Source organism: Puma concolor, chromosome C1 (genome assembly GCF_028749965.1).
Source record: "Puma concolor isolate L17-30 chromosome C1, mPumCon1.1.hap2, whole genome shotgun sequence".
NCBI lineage: Eukaryota > Metazoa > Chordata > Mammalia > Carnivora > Felidae > Puma > Puma concolor.
This window is the reverse complement of record NC_141674.1, coordinates 8098804-8117238: the sequence shown is the minus strand read 5'-3', so window position 1 is coordinate 8117238 and position 18435 is coordinate 8098804. Positions and strand designations below refer to the sequence as shown.

Genomic DNA, 18435 nt, shown 5'->3' with positions numbered 1-18435 from the left:
ATCAGCCTGTTTGTTCACCATCACCGTGGCCTGAGGGGCCACACGCAACAGCTGACATCGAAGGCAGAATGAAGTCGCATGTCCCCGTAAAAACAGCCACATCTCGGGGCAGCTGTGTTCGCCAGAACTTATCCGGGAACCTGACAGATCTTGCTGTCCCCAAAAGGGGATGAAATACCCATTACGTTGCAATAGCAGAAAGTCACTCTCAGCCGGAGACAAGACCCCGTCAGAAGTGCAGGATAGGATCACACGTTCGTACCCAGGTGCCCTGGGATCCCCAGAGCTTCCCTTCGGGCCGGACCTCTGCCGCCCTGACATAGGCAGCACTGATGGGAAAAGGGGACTGTGATTCTTTGAGAACGTTCGAGAAATTGTGCCAGTTGTGCCTGAGCAACCAATTAATGGCAAGCGTGACTGTGCTTTGCCGTTTACCGGCGAGGGGCTAGAGGGGTGAATAAAACCCACTCTGTCTTAATTCTAAACACATGTTCCCAGGGTGTCACCGCTGTGTTGCTTGGAAGTATGAGTCCTGCTTTCACAGTTGTTTCCTGGCTTCCAGAAAAGTTACAGAGTCGTGTTCTTTTCCCCTACCTCTGCTGGAAGAAAAAGCACTCTGGCCAGAGGGGTGAGGATTTGCTCAAAGCTCCTCACTTCTCGACAAAAACACATTCCAAACCTCTGGGCTCATGCTGACTTCAAAAGTGCAATGTGCCTCTAGGAATCTGTACCCCTTGTAGGGCAGCTCCACACAGGGGAGAGTGGATGGACAGAGGAAACCCCCGTGCAGCCAGAGCACAAACGCAGATTGTATCTTCCCGGGCCCGTCTTTTGCCTTAGTGCCCTCTTAACATCCAGCCGTACCCAAGAGGTCAGGTCTCTCACCAGTCGCCAGGAGAGCATAAATGTATCTCTGGCTGTTCTGAAGACTTTCTACAGGTTCACTGGACGACAGCCTGTCTTTATAGAGCACCTCAGAAACCCCAGGGAAGCTGCCTGTCAGTGTAGAAAGCCGGCCGTCCACAGAGAGCCGTACGAAGGGAAGAATCCCGGGGTTTCCCCTAAAGCTGAACCAAAAGGACACAGGGTCTTTCACTGCAGCCCAAGACCATCCCAAAGGGAGAAGCTCGTGGTAGTTCAGTAGTAAATGCCTGCCCTTCCACTGTACGTAGCTCACCCGCCAGAACGCCTCGAGGTTTAATGGGACCAGTAAATGGTGAGTTAGAGACGCTGCTTCTGATTTTTATGTACTTCTGGGGCGGGGCGGGGCGGGGGTTACTGCTGGCAACTAAACCACGTCACAGCGCTCTCAAGCCTTGAATTATATGCCATATCATGATTCAGAGATGTTAAAGTGTGTGTCTTACAACTGGCGGAGTACAGTAGGGGTTGGGTTCTGCCCCATGGCCACCCCTGACAACGTCCGTGCAGTGATGGCGAAACGTATTGGTGGTGACACCATTGGTCTCTCCAAATACTTTTGGTCGTCTCATAGACTTTGAATCTCGGTGGCCCGTTTATAGCGTGTCATGCTCATCTTCTACTGGCTTGGCCTTACCAAGAAGTAGGTTTATTTTTCCCTCTTCCCTGACTCCAGAATGGGCATCAGTGTTTCTACAATGTGGCCTCTCAGGGGAGCGGAGGGCCACCTCACGTCCACGTACCCAGTTAGGTGGGGAGAAGGGCTCAGCACTGCCAGATCAGCAGACGCCAGCTCATTTACCTTTCTGTGTCCCAACTTCGTCCCCGCGAGAGACTGAGGCAGAGCTCTCGGACATCGGGAAGCCAGGAAATCAGTATTTTACCCAAAACATCAACTCTGCTTTGAGTGAAGACATTTGATAATGAGCCTTGGGTTCACTCTAGCAGCCCTCGCCGCTTTTGTCCTCTTCCTGACAGCTCCTCTTTCTAATCGGCTCTCTCAGAGCTCTTCAATCCACTCTGGGTACGAAGAAGCGGAAAGGAGAAAAACCTCCAGGCATCGCCAGAAAAGGAGCAGTGCTCGTTGTTGTAGAATAAAAAGATAATGGCCAATTTGTCAAGAAGTGTTGACAAGAAAGATAAAGTTGGAAGTAATTAACTGGCCGACATGCTGGGAGTGATGTGTCTGCCAATGGCTCCCTAAATCAGCCGGAGCCTTGGAAATGTGACAGCCATTCATCATTTTTACAGCGCGCCTCTGACGGGCCCCTGGGTTGGAAACCCGGCCGGCACAAATCGTGTGCTTTGACACTCTGGGGCTCTGTGGCCTCTCCGTGCCTTATGCCGGGTTGTGCTAGGGCACCTGGGCCCCGCGTCCAGCCAGGGGCTGCCTGGAGGTGATGTGTAAAATGGGACAGCCTTCCGGGCTTGTCACTCAGCGCTGTCTTCATCTTCGGGGCTTGGATTCCCAGAGCGGGCCTTGCAGACTTCTGCCGGACAGATCACTTACTGCGCGTGCGAGAGCGCCGAATGTGTGCTCCTGAGCGGCGTGCCTGGAGGTCGGGAATCTAACGCGAGTGCTGCCCGCCCACCAGCCAAGAAGGTGCCCCCGTGAGACCGATCACAGGCCTGGGAGCCACAGGCAGGACGAAATGGTGGAGCTGTTTAAAAGTAATTGCCAAGACTGGATCGAGTGGGAAACGCCCGTGTTACGTGCAAAAGCAACATACAAAATTGTACGAATGCTCTGCTCACTGCTGTGTATAAAACACATACCTGTTTATATAGAATATGCGTAGGTGAAAACAGTATTTTGAAAAGTGGTTGAATTGCAGTGGAGTTTAACAAGAAGATACACCTCCCCTCTCCAATCTTGGAAAGATAGGATTTTTTGTCTCCCCTGTCCCTAATCTGTCCCTAACACAGCTGTTAGTGTTCTTTTTTCCTCTTGACATCTCCCACTTTCTCACATGCAGGGTTAGCATGTCCTCCAAGTATCGTGACCGACACGCCATTTAAACTGTGACCGAAGGAAAGGGTGGAGACCAAGTAAGAGCTCTTTACCCTTGGGGCGCCTGGGTGGCGCAGTCGGTTAAGCGGCCGATTTCAGCCAGGTCACGATCTCGCGGTCCGTGAGTTCGAGCCCCGCGTCGGGCTCTGGGCTGATGGCTCAGAGCCTGGAGCCTGTTTCCGATTCTGTGTCTCCCTCTCTCTCTGCCCCTCCCCCGTTCATGCTCTGTCTCTCTCTGTCCAAAAAATAAATAAAAAAAAAACGTTGAAAAAAAAAAAATTAAAAAAAAAAAAGAGCTCTTTACCCTTAAGCCACTCTGGACTGAGACGTCGGGAACCCATTGACTGTCCAAGGCAGGCCGCTTCTTCCGCATCAAATCTTCTTTACCTGGATGCCTCAGGTGCCCTAGAGCACCAGGGACACCGAATGTCCCAGCTTTGAAACCTTCTAATGAGGCCAGCCTCCTGTCTGTGAATATGTAAAAAAAGGACTAAAGTGACTTTTCCTGAGTTCCTAGAGCAGAAAAGGGAAGTTTGACCCTAACAGAGCCACAGGTGCTATCGTCATCACCTGACCTAGCTGTCCGTGGGCGACGGAGGCCAACCAGCCTGCCTGCGCTTTCCTGCTGCCTGAGTTTAAATCGTCCTCACGGCCTTTGTCCATGTCACAGTTCAGATGCCCTCATGTGGCCTTCTGTCTTCACTTAACCTCTTCAGAAAGAGGCTGCCACACCCTTGGGTTCCCCAGTCTACCCTGCTGCTCCCAGAGTCCCGGGGGAACTGCCTGATAAAGACACGGGGCCCGGCCGGCCGCAGATCTCCCTGGCTCTGTGCGGGGATCACGCTTGGCACACAGAGCTAAGCCTCGGTGCTGGGAGAAGGGACAGGGAATGGTCTGAAGCAGCTCTGCCTCTACAAGAGAAGCAGGAGGGACTGCTCGATGTAGGTGGTAAGGATGTAAAGCCGTGTCCCCCTTGGCCTCATCTTGGCTGGTCAGGAGCTCCTCGGTTGGACCTGCCAAGGTCCCCAGTCAGCTGTGTTGCATGTGTCCGCAGCCTGGCGCTAAGGGAATTCGGAGAATTCTTACTTGACTGGGCACCAAATAAAACACAGACTGTGGTCTGCACTAGAAATAGACAGGAGAAAGAAGGCCCGGAGCCATTTGGGAAGCGAGTGCATAACGTTCTCCTAAATTCCTGATGGGAGCGCTAGGAAAGCCTAAGCGGTCCCCCAGATGTGACCGCAGATGCTCCTTATTTGACTGACTTTCCAACAGGCTTGGGCTGCGTCCTTTTTTTTCTTAATTTTTTTTTTTTAAATGTCTATTTTTGAGATAGATACAGAGAGAGGACAAGCAGGGGAGGTGCAGAGAAGGAGGGAGACACAGAATCCGAAGCAGGCTCCAGGCTCCAAGCTGTCAGCACAGAGCCCGACGAGGGGCTCGAACCCATGAACCGTGAGATCATGACCTGAGCCGAAGTCGGACAACCAACCGACTGAGCCACCCAGACGCCCCTCGGGCTTTGTTCTTAATAGCCTGAAGGTCGCTGAGGCAGCGAGGCTAAGAGATGAGGTCAATAACCAAAGGAGTCATCCCAGAAGGAATTAGTTATCAGGCCAAGCCACTTGGGATTTGACATCAATCCAGAAGCGTGGGGAGCAATGACTTTGAGAACGCTTTGGGATTTCTTCCCACAAGCCAAACCCTTTGAGGATTCTTCAGGTGGTAGGAGTGGCATTTGGATGCCAAGCCAGAGACCGTCTTACTGCTATGCAGTAAGGGTCAGCATTAAGACCCCGAGCAGCTAGTGACTTAGTGACTGACCCTTTCGGTCAGTTTCATCCTCGTGGGGCTGGTCGTCACCTGCACGGGAAAAGCACTGAGGAGAAGCTCGAGAGGGAGAGCCATGGAGAAGTAAGCAGGCCCTCCCGCCAGCACTAGCTCTTCCACCATCGCTCTTGACGGGGCATCTGCCGAGGTGGCGAGAGAATCTCCTTCACGTCTGAACCACTGGCCCTCCTGACCCGCTTCCCCTGCTTCTGGAGAAGAATTCTCAGATAGCAGGGAGAGAAGATACATGGTTTAAGGTGTTTGCCACGGAAGGCATGGAGGCACTCTGGTCTCGTCCTTATTTGTTAATTTGGCACAACTCTAGAAAGTGTCTCCCTCAATTGCCAAGAATTTTCCCAGTTTCTAGCTCTCAACTCCACTTCCCTTAATAAAAATTAAGTCTTGGGGTGGGGAATGAGTGAAAGTGAATGTCGGTAGAATTGCCTCTCCCCCTCTTGCTGTCCTACCTTGCTGTCTTCTTGTCTGTCTCTTCACGGGCTTTCTAACGCCAGGTTCAGTTGTGGGCTCCAGGATGATCACGTGGACAGGGCATTTCTGTTTGCTCTGTAGATCCGTGCCTGTAAGATCTCAACCGGCTGCTCCCACTGGAAGACAGAGCAGAATGCAGATAGACCCCTGCCGATTGGGCCTCCACCAGCTGGCAAAGCTCTGTGTTCCTGTGGCCTCAGCCCCTGTCGAGAGGAGACAGGAAATTCGTCAGCCTGTCCTTCTGCACTGTTCTCGTGGGCACGTTGCTGCCGAACCTCCACCTCTCTCAGCTTGTTTGCGGTCAGATCTTGTCACCTGGACTGATGTCCGTGGGGTCTGGTTTGTGTCGTTAAGCGCTTCTTTGTTGTGGGGTTTGGAACAGTTTGCCCTTTTAAGCCTCCAGCAGTAACACGGAGCGACTGAGGGGCACACAAGGGAGCGTTTATAGAACGGATGATAGAAAACTCCCAGCTGCCCCATGAAACAAGAGTTCCTCGTTAAGGGGGCTTTGAGTGAAGGTGATTTCTCCCCACAAGCCAAACATAGAGCCTCTCCCTTCAGTCTCATAAAACCACATCTGAGTTTTATTAAAAGGGGACTATTTCAGGGCGCCTGGGTGGCTCAGTCGGTTGATTGTCCCGACTTCGGCTCAGGTCATGATCTCACAGTCTGTGAGTTCGGGCCCCGCATCGGGCTCTGTGCTGACAGCTCGGAGCCTGGAGCCTGCTTCGGATTCTGCGTCTCCCTCTCTCTCTGCCCCCTGCCCCCTGCCCATGCTCTGTCTCTCTCTCTCTGTCAAAAATAAATAAACATTTTAAAAAAACATTTTTTTTTTAAAGATTTTTTTTTATTTTTCAACGTTTATTTATTTTTGGGACAGAGAGAGACAGAGCATGAACGGGGGAGGGGCAGAGAGAGAGGGAGACACAGAATCCAAAGCAGGCTCCAGGCTCCGAGCCATCAGCCCAGAGCCCGACGCGGGGCTCGAACTCACGGACCGTGAGATCGTGACCTGGCTGAAGTCGGACGCTTAACCGACTGAGCCACCCAGGCGCCCCAACATTTTTTTTTTTAAAGGGGACTGTTTCAGAGGACAGCCCTGTGTCACCCAAGTAGGCAGGAGACTGGGCACTTGACTACAGAGACTTAGGCAGCCCACACTTTGTAGCCTGGGCTGTGTCTGTAAGCCCAGCAGCCTCGGACACGCTGCCTTGGAAAAAGCCCACGGTGGCGACCTGGCTGGCTGTTTTGTCGGGAAGCGTCAAGGCATACCCGCAGCTTCGGAAAGGAAAGAGACGGGATGGGAGCTTCGGGGTCAGAGGGGCGGTCAGCCACAGCGTCCATGAGGAAATTAAAACGAAAGCTTGGTAGGGCTGCTTTCTCCTGCGTGGCGGGTTATAGGGAGCACCCCCCACCCGGTGCTTGCTTTCCTTCCTTGTACAAGCATTTATGCACGCCTGCTGATCCAAGAGGGGAAGGCTGAGGCGCTGTCCCTCCCGTTGCAGAGCTACAGTGCACTCTTAGTTATTAATTAAGATGCTCTTTATTTTTTAAATTTTTTTAAGTTTACTTATTCTGAGAGAAAGCACATGCATGCAGGCAAGGAGGAGCAGAGAGAGAGGAGAGTGAGAATCCCGAGCAGGCTCTGTGCGGTCAGTCAGAGCCCGACTCGGGGCTTGATCTCATGAACTGTGAGATCATGCGTGACCTGAGCCGAAATCAAGGGTCAGCCGCTCAACCGACTGAGCCATCTTAAGGCCCCAACTTAAGATCCTTTTTAGGGGCATCTGGGTGGCTCAGTTGGTTAAGCATCCAGCTTCAGCTCAGGTCACAATCTCGCGGTCGGTGAGTTCGAGCCCCGCATTGGATGCTGTGCCGACAGCTCGGAGCCTGGAGCCTGTTGCAGATTCTGTCTCCCCCTCTCTCCGCCCCTCCCCTACTCATGGTCTGTCTCTCTCTGTCTCAAAAATAAATAAACATTAAAAAACAATTTTTTAAGATCATTTTTAATGGCACAGGACCCTGTGACCTGGGCCACAGCTTGTTCGTGTGTAAAATGGGAATATTAATATTAGCGCCTACTTCATGAGATAACACATAAAAGCAGTAAGCCCCGTGGCTGGTACACACAGTAAGCGCTCGGTAAATTTAGGTCTCTTTTTGTTGTTGTTCTAATACGTTGCCTCCCACAGTGGAATGCCAGAAGTCATGGCAGAAGGAGAAAAAATTAAGGTCCCAAACGATGACAGACTCTTGTATCACCAAGAGTTTTGTTTCCTTCCCTCACCAGAACCTCCTCTCCGCGTTCACAGCTGCATTCTCCAGCAGCCTCGTAGCGTGCGCGGAAGACTCCATGGAAGGAAAGAGGAGGGAAGCGTAGTCAGGAAAATAAAGAGGGAACAGGGAGGAGAAAAGAATAAATGGGGATAGCGGCCGGTCAACTCAAAATATTTACTCTGAACGGTCGCCCGTAGGTGCGCACCGTCTCCTCCTTTCCTTCAGGTCCTCAATCCAGAGACCGAGGATTTAGTAAGGGACCCTTTCCTCAGGCTGATCCCGGTTATTTTTCATGGCTGTGTCTTAGTCCATTTAGTCAAAGCTGTAATTTTCCAGTGATCATCCTTACTGTTGGACAGAATCTCAAGGTACAACCCCCAGTTTTCTGGCAGGTTCTAAAGTCCTGGTCGGTGGTTCCCCCAAGCGAGCCCAGCACCTCTGTCTGTATTCTACAGGTAGGGGACTTATTTGGACTTCCCCTTGAAGGAGTAGGGGCCATACGATGAGTTTTGGTGGGGGGAGGGGGGGTTGTTTTGTTTTTAATTTGCAAAGCTAAGTCAGTCTCTCCTTTGATGAGGGATGTCAAAGCCATAGCAATGTTAAGGTAAAATTCGTATTTCTCGTCTGGTTCCTAGTCATTATTACTTCCTGATTTTGATCAGCTTGTTGTAAAGCTTTCCTTTTTAGGCATAATGAGTGGGAGAATGGGGTGGGACGAGGCTTTGCTTGCTTCCGTTTTTGTGTTGGCTGTGTCCCAAGTGAGGCAAACTTTGCCAGTGTTTGTAATTTGCTCTTGAAAATAGCATATGCTCCAGAACGCAAGATCGGAAGACATTTATTGGAACTCCTGGATTTTTATGTGTGATTCTTAGAGTTAACTTCTTTTGCTTTAGGCAAGGAACGCATTGTCTTCCTCACCAGAGTAGTTAATATCTCTGCCACGGCCATCCCAGAATCCACACTGGAACCAAAAAGAATATACAGACTATGTAATTATACGTATTTACATATGGCATATTACATGTTTCATTATAGAAGATACATTGGCTTTTTTTTTTTTTTTTTTTTTTTTTTTTTCCATGTCTTCTTAAGCTTCCAAAATCTGTGTTTGGGTTCGGGGAACTAGATAATCACAAAGCTGTATGGATACAGTTAAGAGTGATATTAATACAATTCACCTAACCCTGTGTGAGTGAGCTTATTAGAAAAACTCACATGGGGTGCCTGCCTGGCTCCGTTGGTAGAACGTGTGACTCTTGATCTTGGGGTGGTGAGTTCAAGCCCCACATTGGGCATAGAGCTTACTTAAAAAAAAATAAACAGGGGCACTGAGTAGCTCAGTCAGTTGAGCAGCCATCGCTTGATTGTGGCCCAGGTCACGCATGATCTCATAGTTCATGAGATCAAGCCCCCAGTCAGGCTGTGTGCTGACAGCATGGAGCCTGCCTGGGATTCTCTCTCCCCTCTCTCTCTCTGCTCCTGACCCACTCTCACTCTCTTTCTTCTCTCTCAAACTAAGTAAATAAACTTTAAAAAATTGTTTAAGTAAATATATACATACATTCATATATACACAAAATTTTTTTTTTAAATCTCATAGGACTTCTGGAAAGAAACCATGGTGTTATCGCTTCTCTTTGAATGTTTCTGAGTCCTGCAGCGGACTGACTTATATGGAGAACCTTCTGGCTCATTGCTTAGGAGCAGCACAGAAGTGCCGATGGGTCTGCCCAGTAGATGCCACCTGAGGTCACCTGTCTGCTGTAAATAAAGGAGAGAGACATCTGTATGGTGACTCTCCCCTCCAGTTGCAGGGCCTAGAGCCTGGGCACCCTACTCAAATAGTTGTCTTCAGGATGAGTTGATGATTTCTTAGTGCTGGCTCGAGTCTCAACCTTAGATGAGTGTTTTTTCTGTACACAAGCATACAGCTATGTTTCTAGCAACCTTTATTCTTAGATAAAACCAAATGAGGGAGGGAGCATTTACCAGGACCTGCTTAGTAATTTCATACCCATTATTTCATTTTGTTCCCTGAGGAAGCTTGAAAGGAGTGGTATTAGGCCCATTTTATAGATGAGAAGCTTAAAACTCAAAAAAGGGAACTTGCTTATGGTCGTACAGCTTATAGGTGGCAGGATTGGACCTCCAGAAATGTAAACCCAAACTCTCTGACTCCAAATCCCAAGCGGCCCCCCTCCCCCCTCCCCATCCTCACCTTAACAAAGGAGAGTCATAAAATTGCTTCAGATCATATGGAGACTCTCCCCATTCATTGTGGACCTCGGGGAACATTGCTACCCTTTCAGGCCTGAGTCTCCCCAGGAAACAAGACTGGTAATACCTTTCCTTTCCACTCTCTCAGGGATGCATGAGGTTAAAGCAGTGATAGGTTGGAAAGATGATTTGAAATGTGCTTTGTAAACATGAGGCATTAGATCATTACTTTCACAAATGTTAACTTCTCTAGTTTGACAGATTGTGGGCAGTTCCCTCTTGGTTTTATTGGAATAAATGTGGTGGAATTTGAATTTTTAAAAATAATATTTATACCAGCAATCTCTTGCCATATTATTACCATATTCCACCCAAATCCTGGAGTTTCCCAAAACCACTTAAAAATTAATTCTAGTCAAGTAGACAGTTTGTACTTAGGGCAATAAACTGGATCCCTTGCTCGTTAAACAGTCTAGACTCCCAAGTTGGACTGACATCGTTTGCTCCCCACCTGTGAACAGATAAAGAAACTGCTGTCCTATGAGTTTCTCAGGCCTGCTTCGTCCCTCGTTTCCGTCCTTCTGTAACTCCAGCTTACGGTCAGTGTTGGCTTAGTTTCCGTTTCCCCTTTCTTTTTTTTTTTTTTTTCAACGTTTTTTATTTATTTTTGGGACAGAGAGAGACAGAGCATGAACGGTGGAGGGGCAGAGAGAGAGGGAGACACAGAATCGGAAACAGGCTCCAGGCCCTGAGCCATCAGCCCAGAGCCTGATGTGGGGCTCGAACTCACGGACCGCGAGATCGTGACCTGGCTGAAGTCGGACGCTTAACCGACTGCGCCACCCAGGCGCCCCTCCGTTTCCCCTTTCGTGTATGTTCCCGTCGGAACAAGGGTCTCGGCCCTGCTGCTGTCCAACTTCCGGGGCCTCTCTACAGCCTCCCTGGTTAGCCAGCGCCAGGCACCCACCGCCAGCCTACCGCCTAGTTGTCCCAGTATGTTCGTTACAGTCCCCCAGTCGGTCCCAGTGGCCACATGCTGCCCACAGATGACAGCAGAGTAGCGTGTCGCTAGTGAAAAGCATCGTTCCGCCAGGCAAGTGACCCTGGATGAGGTCCCTGGCTGCCCACTGCAGAGGGAGGGGGTGGTCCTCGAAGAGGGACTAAGGAAGCGTCCATCTTGGAAGGAAATGGGCTATCGGGGGAGCAGTCAAGATGGTTGCACAGCCACAGTCCCTGGGGTGCTCTGTCATTAACGTGGATGACCCAGCCTCCGTGCCACTTCTGTGTCACCCACAGAGCCTGATGGTTTTTATTGACTTTGATCATTCTGATTCCTGGAGGCAACTGATGAGCGGAAGTAAGAGTTCAAAGTTCAGAGGGACCTCATCTGGTCGTGTTCAACGACAGGGCCAAATACGGACCCAGGGCTTCTAGTTTTTAGAAAACAGACACAAGGTGCCTGACTGACAGTATCTGAGAGGAAGCCAGTCCGTGCTGGTTGGAGAAAGGGCCCCAGAGCCGGTGAGGCTTCCTGTCTACCAGACGCTGCCCCCTCAAAACCAGGAGTGTGGGGTCGAGATGAAATCGTTCCTTAGAAGAAGTCATTCAGACTGAGCTTGCTGGGTGATAACAGACAGTCACCTTCTCTGCAAGACCTGTCTCCAGTGGGCTGATGAGCCATCTACCCGCCCCGACCCCCACGCCTCCCACTCTCTGACATGTTGAGTGTAACCCCCTCTTCCTTTTGTCTCCCCAGCATTAATAATAAGCTACAACAGCCAGAGGCAGCTGCCGGGGTATTAGAATATGCCATGAAACACTTCGGAGAGCTGGTAAGTGCAGAGACCTGGCTAGGGAGGCACTCAGCCACCCCCTGGAGGAAGTTACTTTCCTGTTCTTTTCCCAATTGCTGACATCTGACTTTGCTGTACCGTAAGGATGAAGGAGACAGCGGCTGTATGGATTACATTCAAATTGAATATAGGTCGGGAGGACGGAACCTGATATATAGTAATAGCTGGTGTGCATCAGCCTCTTGGCACGTGCCCGACCCTTCGCTGCGTACTTTGTGTACGCCATCTCATTCGGTCCTCACGACAGCCCGATGAGTAGAGGTGCAATCGTGACCCCATCCTACAGGAAGGGAGCCGGTGGTCCCAGCAGAACAGCAACCTCACCTGATCTGACAGCGAATCACTGGCCGAGCCAGGACTTGAACCCAGGCAGTCTGGCATCATCCATTTAACCCTGACCTGAGTTATTTTGTGTCATCTGTGGCGGCTGGCATCGCCACCGGCCCACGATTAACGCTCACTCGGTACATACCTCAGAAGAAACCATGGCCAGTGCTCCAGAAAAAAATGTACTGTAATTTATACCTCCTGTTAAGGAATTGTTCCATTTCATTATTGCTCACATAGCTCCTTCTCTCCTGCCATCTTTGCCTTATCAATATTAAAATGTTTCCATTACCCTCTGTGGTCCGGGGAGGGTGCTTTGGTAACTACCTAACCATATATAAAGCATTGACTTAATCAGCTCGGCATTGACTTCCGGGAAGGTCAAGATGTTCTGGGTCCGTGCATTTGATGAGGAACCTTTTGTTAGTCGCGTGGGTCACTTACTCAGGTTTGCCGTGATCGAGAGCCCAGTGTGTTAGAGTGAAGAAATCCATGGCCGCTTCATAGGCTTTTGCCTCACACAGGGGCTAGTCAATTGGACTGGAACTTTGCAGGGAGTATTTTGCCATCTTGAGCACCTATCTGTAACTAGACCAAGACAGCATCTGTCCAGATGACAGGACAGAAGGGACAACGTCTCTACCTTTGCCTCAATCCTTGATTGCAGAGGGGGCACTTAACGTAGTCTCTCAAAGACATTCATTCTCCTCCTTTGCTCTCCCTAGAGCTTGGGCCGCAGTCAGGGCGATAGAAACGAAGCTCCCATGACCATCTGGCATTCGGGTGACCTGCCAGCAGCTAGCTAATACCCAGCGGCTCAGAGCGCCAGCCTTACGTGCAAGTTCCTCTGTCTCCAGGTTCTAAAGGTGGCCATTAGGTCCAGGATTGTTGCTAAACCCGTGGTGGATTTTCTGTTATATAGGGAGCTGAAGTGTATTAAGCCTGACAATGGTTTGGCTTTTCTTGGCAGAACCTGCGCTTTCTCAGCACAATTTATGTAACAGCAATCTCATTAGAATTTCGTGTGATTCATTGCTTAAACCTTACAGTTTCTGCAACCTATTGCAATTCAAAATATCCTGCCCCCTGCCTGACCTGCTCCATATGCCGCTGCCTCTGCTTTCTGCTTGTCTGCGCCTAGCGTGTGCCATCCGCTGGTCACCGGCCCCCTTCCTCTTTCCCGCTGGGGTAGAAATCATTTACTTCCCAATTTTAGCGTTTTTCATTTTAACGCTGTCTTTACAGCCACGCTTCTAAGTTTTCTCTCATCCTTCTAAACAGCCTCGGAAAATGAAGTTTAAGTAGTTTTCCCTTCTGCAGAGCCAGACGGGCCGGTTTGGGTGAACCCTCCTGTGCACCGACACAGGGCAGAGGGCTGTCGGGCAGCGGAATTCGTGCAGGGGCGGCCGAGGGGATCGGCTGTGCCAAGAACCGCCGAGGGGAAGTTGGCACGAGTTAACGACTGAAAATAGAAATGACCTCCTTACGGAGGTTCGAGAAGAAAAGGTCCTTTCAGAGAGCTTAGCAGAGTAGCGGTCGGCTACTCAAATAAAACCACTCAAATAAGACTTTTATTCAGAAAGGAAAGGAGGGCAATGGGGGGAAGCACGGGTGGGCCCTGGATCGTATCGTACAGAATCCGCTGCAGACTCCTCTTGTTGTTAGCGAAATCCCTGGAGAGCCACTGCCCTGGCCTGTAGAGAAGTAGCCGTTCACTACGCTGGTGAGGAAGAAGCCCAGAAGACAGACTGAGGTGGGGGGGGGCGGGCGGGGGCTGCAGGCCAAGACGTCTCGGGAAGCGGTCTGTCCCCTGACCATTTGGAGAGCCAGAGTCTGCCCCTTTTAGCCTGTGGCCCCTCTTCCTCACGTGGCCAGCACTGAATTCCAGCGTGGCGCACCATCTGCCCGGGTAATGGAAACCATCCTCTGGCCCCCGACACTGGCGGACCTGCCAGGCGCTGAGCAGGAGGGAACATTGGATGCAGGAGTCGAAGAAGGGAGGAAAGGTTTTCCAAAGAATTTTAAGTGGTGGCGCTCTATCGTATTTTAAATCAGTATTTCCTGAAAGTTTAAAAACGCATTAAGAAATGCAGAGAATCAGGAGCTTTTAAAAATTCGAGTTATTTTCCTCCAGCAAATGTGCAAATATGCCTGGTCTTTCCGGCCCCATCAGGAAAGCAGCTCCCGGTCCGGTGGCCCGCGGCCCGCACTCCAGTGGACCGAGGCCTTGGCATCCTTGCAGGAGCTCTGGTCGGGGCCTCCTGCTGTCCCAAAGGATCTCCCCTGTCATCGCATCCCCACCTGCCGGGGCTCTGGTGGCCCCTGCGTCTGGGCAGGACGTGACGGGGCACGGGGACATGTCCCGCCATCTGCTGTCAGGTTATCACAGGGTCACTCCATCAGTGTGCCAAGGCACCTGTGTTCGCACCGCCACCCAAGCTGCCTCCAGATACGCTGAAGTTCTTTTCCACCAAAGCCAGGACATACGGTGACGGGGGAAGCATCTAGCACCTTAGGAAAGGCAGTGTGGGGTTTAAAACGTGCAATTTTAATTTGCTCTCCGGCTCTCCATGCGACAGCAGTCTTCTCTCTTTCCCACCTGGCAGGAGATCCAGGCCACCTGGTACGAGAAGCTGCACGAGTGGGAGGATGCGCTCGTGGCCTACGACAAGAAGATGGACACCAACAAGGATGACCCAGAGCTCATGCTGGGTCGCATGCGCTGCCTCGAGGCCTTGGGGGAATGGTGAGCCGCCGGGGACGTCCTCTCTGGGGTTTCGGATTTGGAGGGCTTCCCCCATGCAGAGTTCTCACCCAAGACACTCCTCTTTGTTTCACTGGGCATCTTCCCAGGGATCATCTAGACCTTGGGTGTTTGGAGGTTTTTTTTCAGACCTAGACTTTGTAAGTCCTCGAGGACAGGGCGGGCTTGGGTGAGCTGTTAGGATCTACACCTGCTCCTTCCCGTCTGCCTCTTGACCTTGACTATGCAGACCTCACGTTCTTACTGTGCAGCCTTTTCTTTATTAGTTCTTGCTAATGATTTTGGAAGAGAAGAACGAGTTACCGCCCTCTTCAGATGCTGCATCTATATTGAATGCTTACTACGTGCCCGGCACTCTGTCAGGCCCCAGACATAAAAGAGGCACAGAAAATAAGGCCTCCCTCCATCAGGAGGCTCGTGAGACAAGCATATCGCAGATAGTCATTAAAGCCGGAGAGTACAGTGACGGTGGTCTGAGCAGACGACTTTAACCACTGGAGGGAGCAGGATGGCCTTGCCCTGCCCCCTGAAAGGAGGACTAAGACTTGGGGACACTGAAGGGGAATGGGGAGTTTAGCTGCAAACACTTGCCGAGGTCTTGGTCTGGGGATTTTTGGGGGGACATTGAAGGAAAAATGGTCCCTATTCTGTTTCCCAGCATCTAGTGCAGGTTTAAAAAAATTTTTTTTTTAATGTTTTTATTCATTTTTGAAGGAGAGAGAGAGAGAGACAGAGACAGAGCATGAGCGGGGGAGGAGCAGAGAGAGAGGGAGACACAGAATCCAAAGCAGGCTCCAGGCTCTGAGCTGTCAGCACAGAGCCTGATGCGGGGCTCAAACCCATAACCGTGAGATCATGACCTGAGCCGAAGCCAGATGCTCAACCGGCTGAGCCACCCAGGCGCCCCCGTGTGCAGTTTTTTTAAATAGTTGGAACAAAAGGCCACAGTACAGTGGTGAGATGCTATTTTTTTAATGTTTATTATTTTGAGAGAGGGAGAGAGAGAGAGAATCCCAAGCAGGCTCCGCACTCTCAGCACAGAGTCCGGCGTGGTGCTCAACCTCACGAACCGTGAGATCACAACCTGAGCCGAAATCAAGAGTCAGACACTGAACCGACTGAGCCCCCCCAGGTGTCACAATGCTGAAATACTGTAACAATAGTTTTAAATAGTTGAAATGCCATGCTGCTTCCCCACGAGTGGATTATCCAGACTTTGTCTGAGACAGGAGACCGGAAGGCCCCTATGTACCCATTCAGCCAGTAATTACTGAGCACCTATTCATGGCCAGTGTCTGTGCCAGGTCCCAAGGACGCAGCAGCGAACCAGGCGACACAGCCCCTGCCTTCCCAGAGCTCACAGGCCAGGTAACTGGGCTACAGTAGTACAGAGTGAATACAGTAATAAAGAGGAAGTGCAGGGGGCTGTGGGAAATAGAAGGGGCCCTAATCCAGGCGTAGAAGCGTTTGGAAGGCTTCCAGGAGGAAGTGATACCTAACTTGAACGTGTGTAGTGAGGAGTTAACACAGTATGTTCAGTGTTCTGAAAGTTCAGTGTGGCTCGGAGGGTCAAGTGTGATGTGGAGAGGTAACGGGGAGGCAGAAGAGGTCGCCAGGGGCCAGGTGGCGTGGGGTGTATACCACGTGAGGAGTTAAGGCTACGGCCCTCCGAGGAGTTGGAGGGCCGTGACTGGCAGGTTTGCATTATACACAGAACCTTTCAGAGCAAATTAAGAGAGTGGATCGAAGGGAGACCAGAGAAGGGTTGGAAGGGCCTGTTCAGAGGGCACCCAAGGGGAGAAGGGGGAGAGGGAGGGGGCTGGATCCCAAGGTGTTTAGGAGGCGGTGTTGACAGGATTTGGAGTCTGATTAGGTGTGGAAGTGAGGACGGAAGAAATTACAGTTTTAGCTTCCAGAATAAAGGGAAGCTGGAACACCCCCAGAGCTCCTCAGAGGTCAGATCATCCCAAAGCCTAAGGTTCCCCTGAAACCAGGCCTCCAAGGAGCTGTCTGGGGGAAGTTCCACAGGCCCGCACCCTCGCGTTTGGATCTGCATTGGCAGCCTCTGTCCCTGAAGGACGTTTTTTTTTTTTTTTTACTCTATGTTCTTGTAATCAGTTTTTATTTTTAAAGCATTACATTTTTGAAAAGGTTAAATACACCATGGTACGGAATCCACTAGTACAAAACAGTGACGGAACTGTGCAAACCAAGTCTTCTCCCCGTCCCGCAGCCACCCAGACCCGCAGGCGCCGAGGCCGGGTCCTTGTGGAGACTCCCGGTGACGGTCCGCGTCGGTGCACCACGTACATTATGATGGTGAATTCTGCACACCTCTTTGCACCTTGTTTTTTCACTTAACGCGTGTAAGCCACTCTCCCGTCACTCCCTGAAGTGCTGTCTCGTTTTCTCAAGGGCCTCACGGTATTCCATTTTGTCATTATTAGGAAATCTCAGTCTGTCTAAATAGGCAAATTTAGATTGTTCTGAAATGTTATACCTTGGGCAGTTTAAAGAATATTATTGGAGAAAAATCAAAGGAAGTCTTCTAAGAAGAACGCAGAACGCTCTCCCACTACACATTCTTTCTGTACCTAATTATAGATATTCTTTGGCAAACGATGGCTATTTTTACTTCTTAATATAAAGTTATTACTGTATTCCTAAGACAAAAGATCTAATTGTACTGCATGAAAATTTAATGTCAATGATTTTAGCCTTAGGCATTGGATCACATATATGCAGATAATAGTCTAAAATTGCTTGAAATTGGTTTGTCTGGTTTAGCCATTATTAGGGAGATTGAAATGTTATTATTTATTTCCATAATTAGCATTCTCCTAATGAGTCATTCACCTCAATAAATGAGGAAGCATAGCCTATCAAATCTGCCTCATTAGTTTGTACAACTAAGGTTTTTTTTAGTTTTTCATGTCCGACAGGTATCCAAAACTGCTGTAGCCACTAGCCAAGTGTGGCTATTTAAAATTAAATAAAATTAATGATTCAAGTCACACTGGTCACATTTCAAGTACTCAGCCACATGCAGCTGATGGCTGGTGCATTGGACAGTGCAGATCGAGAACATTTCCATCACTCTAGAAACCTTCTATTGGACGGTACTGATCTAAAGCAAGAGTAGTATGTTGAAAACTAGCCACGTTATTTCAAAAACAATTTTTTCCACTCTCAAATTGGTTATCATACAACCATGCTATTAAGAGAAAGATTAAAAAAAAAAAAAAACAAGGTGTAAACATTCTTAAAATTCAACTCTAACCAATTCCTAAAATGTTTTAGCGTCTCCATTTTGCCCTTGAATTTATATGTAAGTGTCACAGCCTAGCATCCAAGTCTTTTGTGTTGTGACCCCAGCCCGTTTCTCAGTGAACTTTACCTCATAATCCGAGCTCTGGCCAAACCTTGCTCTTCAAACTCCACAGAATTTGTTTCCTCTGCGTTTGTCGATTCAGTTTCCTGAAGTGTACCCACTTCCTCCTCTGCTCCTTTTTCCACTTTATGAAACTCTGCCCCCCTTTCAAAGTCCATCCGTACTGTTTCTTCCTTCTCAAGACCGTTTCCAGCCCCCTTCTCACTTTAGGAATTCGAGACGAGCACTTTCTTACGTTGGTTATGTAGGGGTAGCTTGGATATATTGAAGAGGCTTTCGTTGTGATTCTGTCCAATCCCCTGTGACACTCGGGGAAGTTGACACAGCCTGCCTGCGGGGTCCCAAGAGCTAAGTG

General features: G+C 49.9%; 1 protein-coding gene across 1 annotated transcript in view; it reads left to right on the top strand.

The window, feature by feature from the left end:
- MTOR (mechanistic target of rapamycin kinase) overlaps positions 1 to 18435 on the top strand; it is a 135071-nt gene that overhangs the window by 79183 nt on the left and 37453 nt on the right. Inside the window, exons 29-30 of the mRNA XM_086715675.1 lie at positions 11502 to 11577; positions 14532 to 14671. Coding sequence (XP_086571801.1) covers positions 11502 to 11577; positions 14532 to 14671 — 216 coding nt within the window. The remainder of the gene's footprint in view (positions 1 to 11501; positions 11578 to 14531; positions 14672 to 18435) is intronic.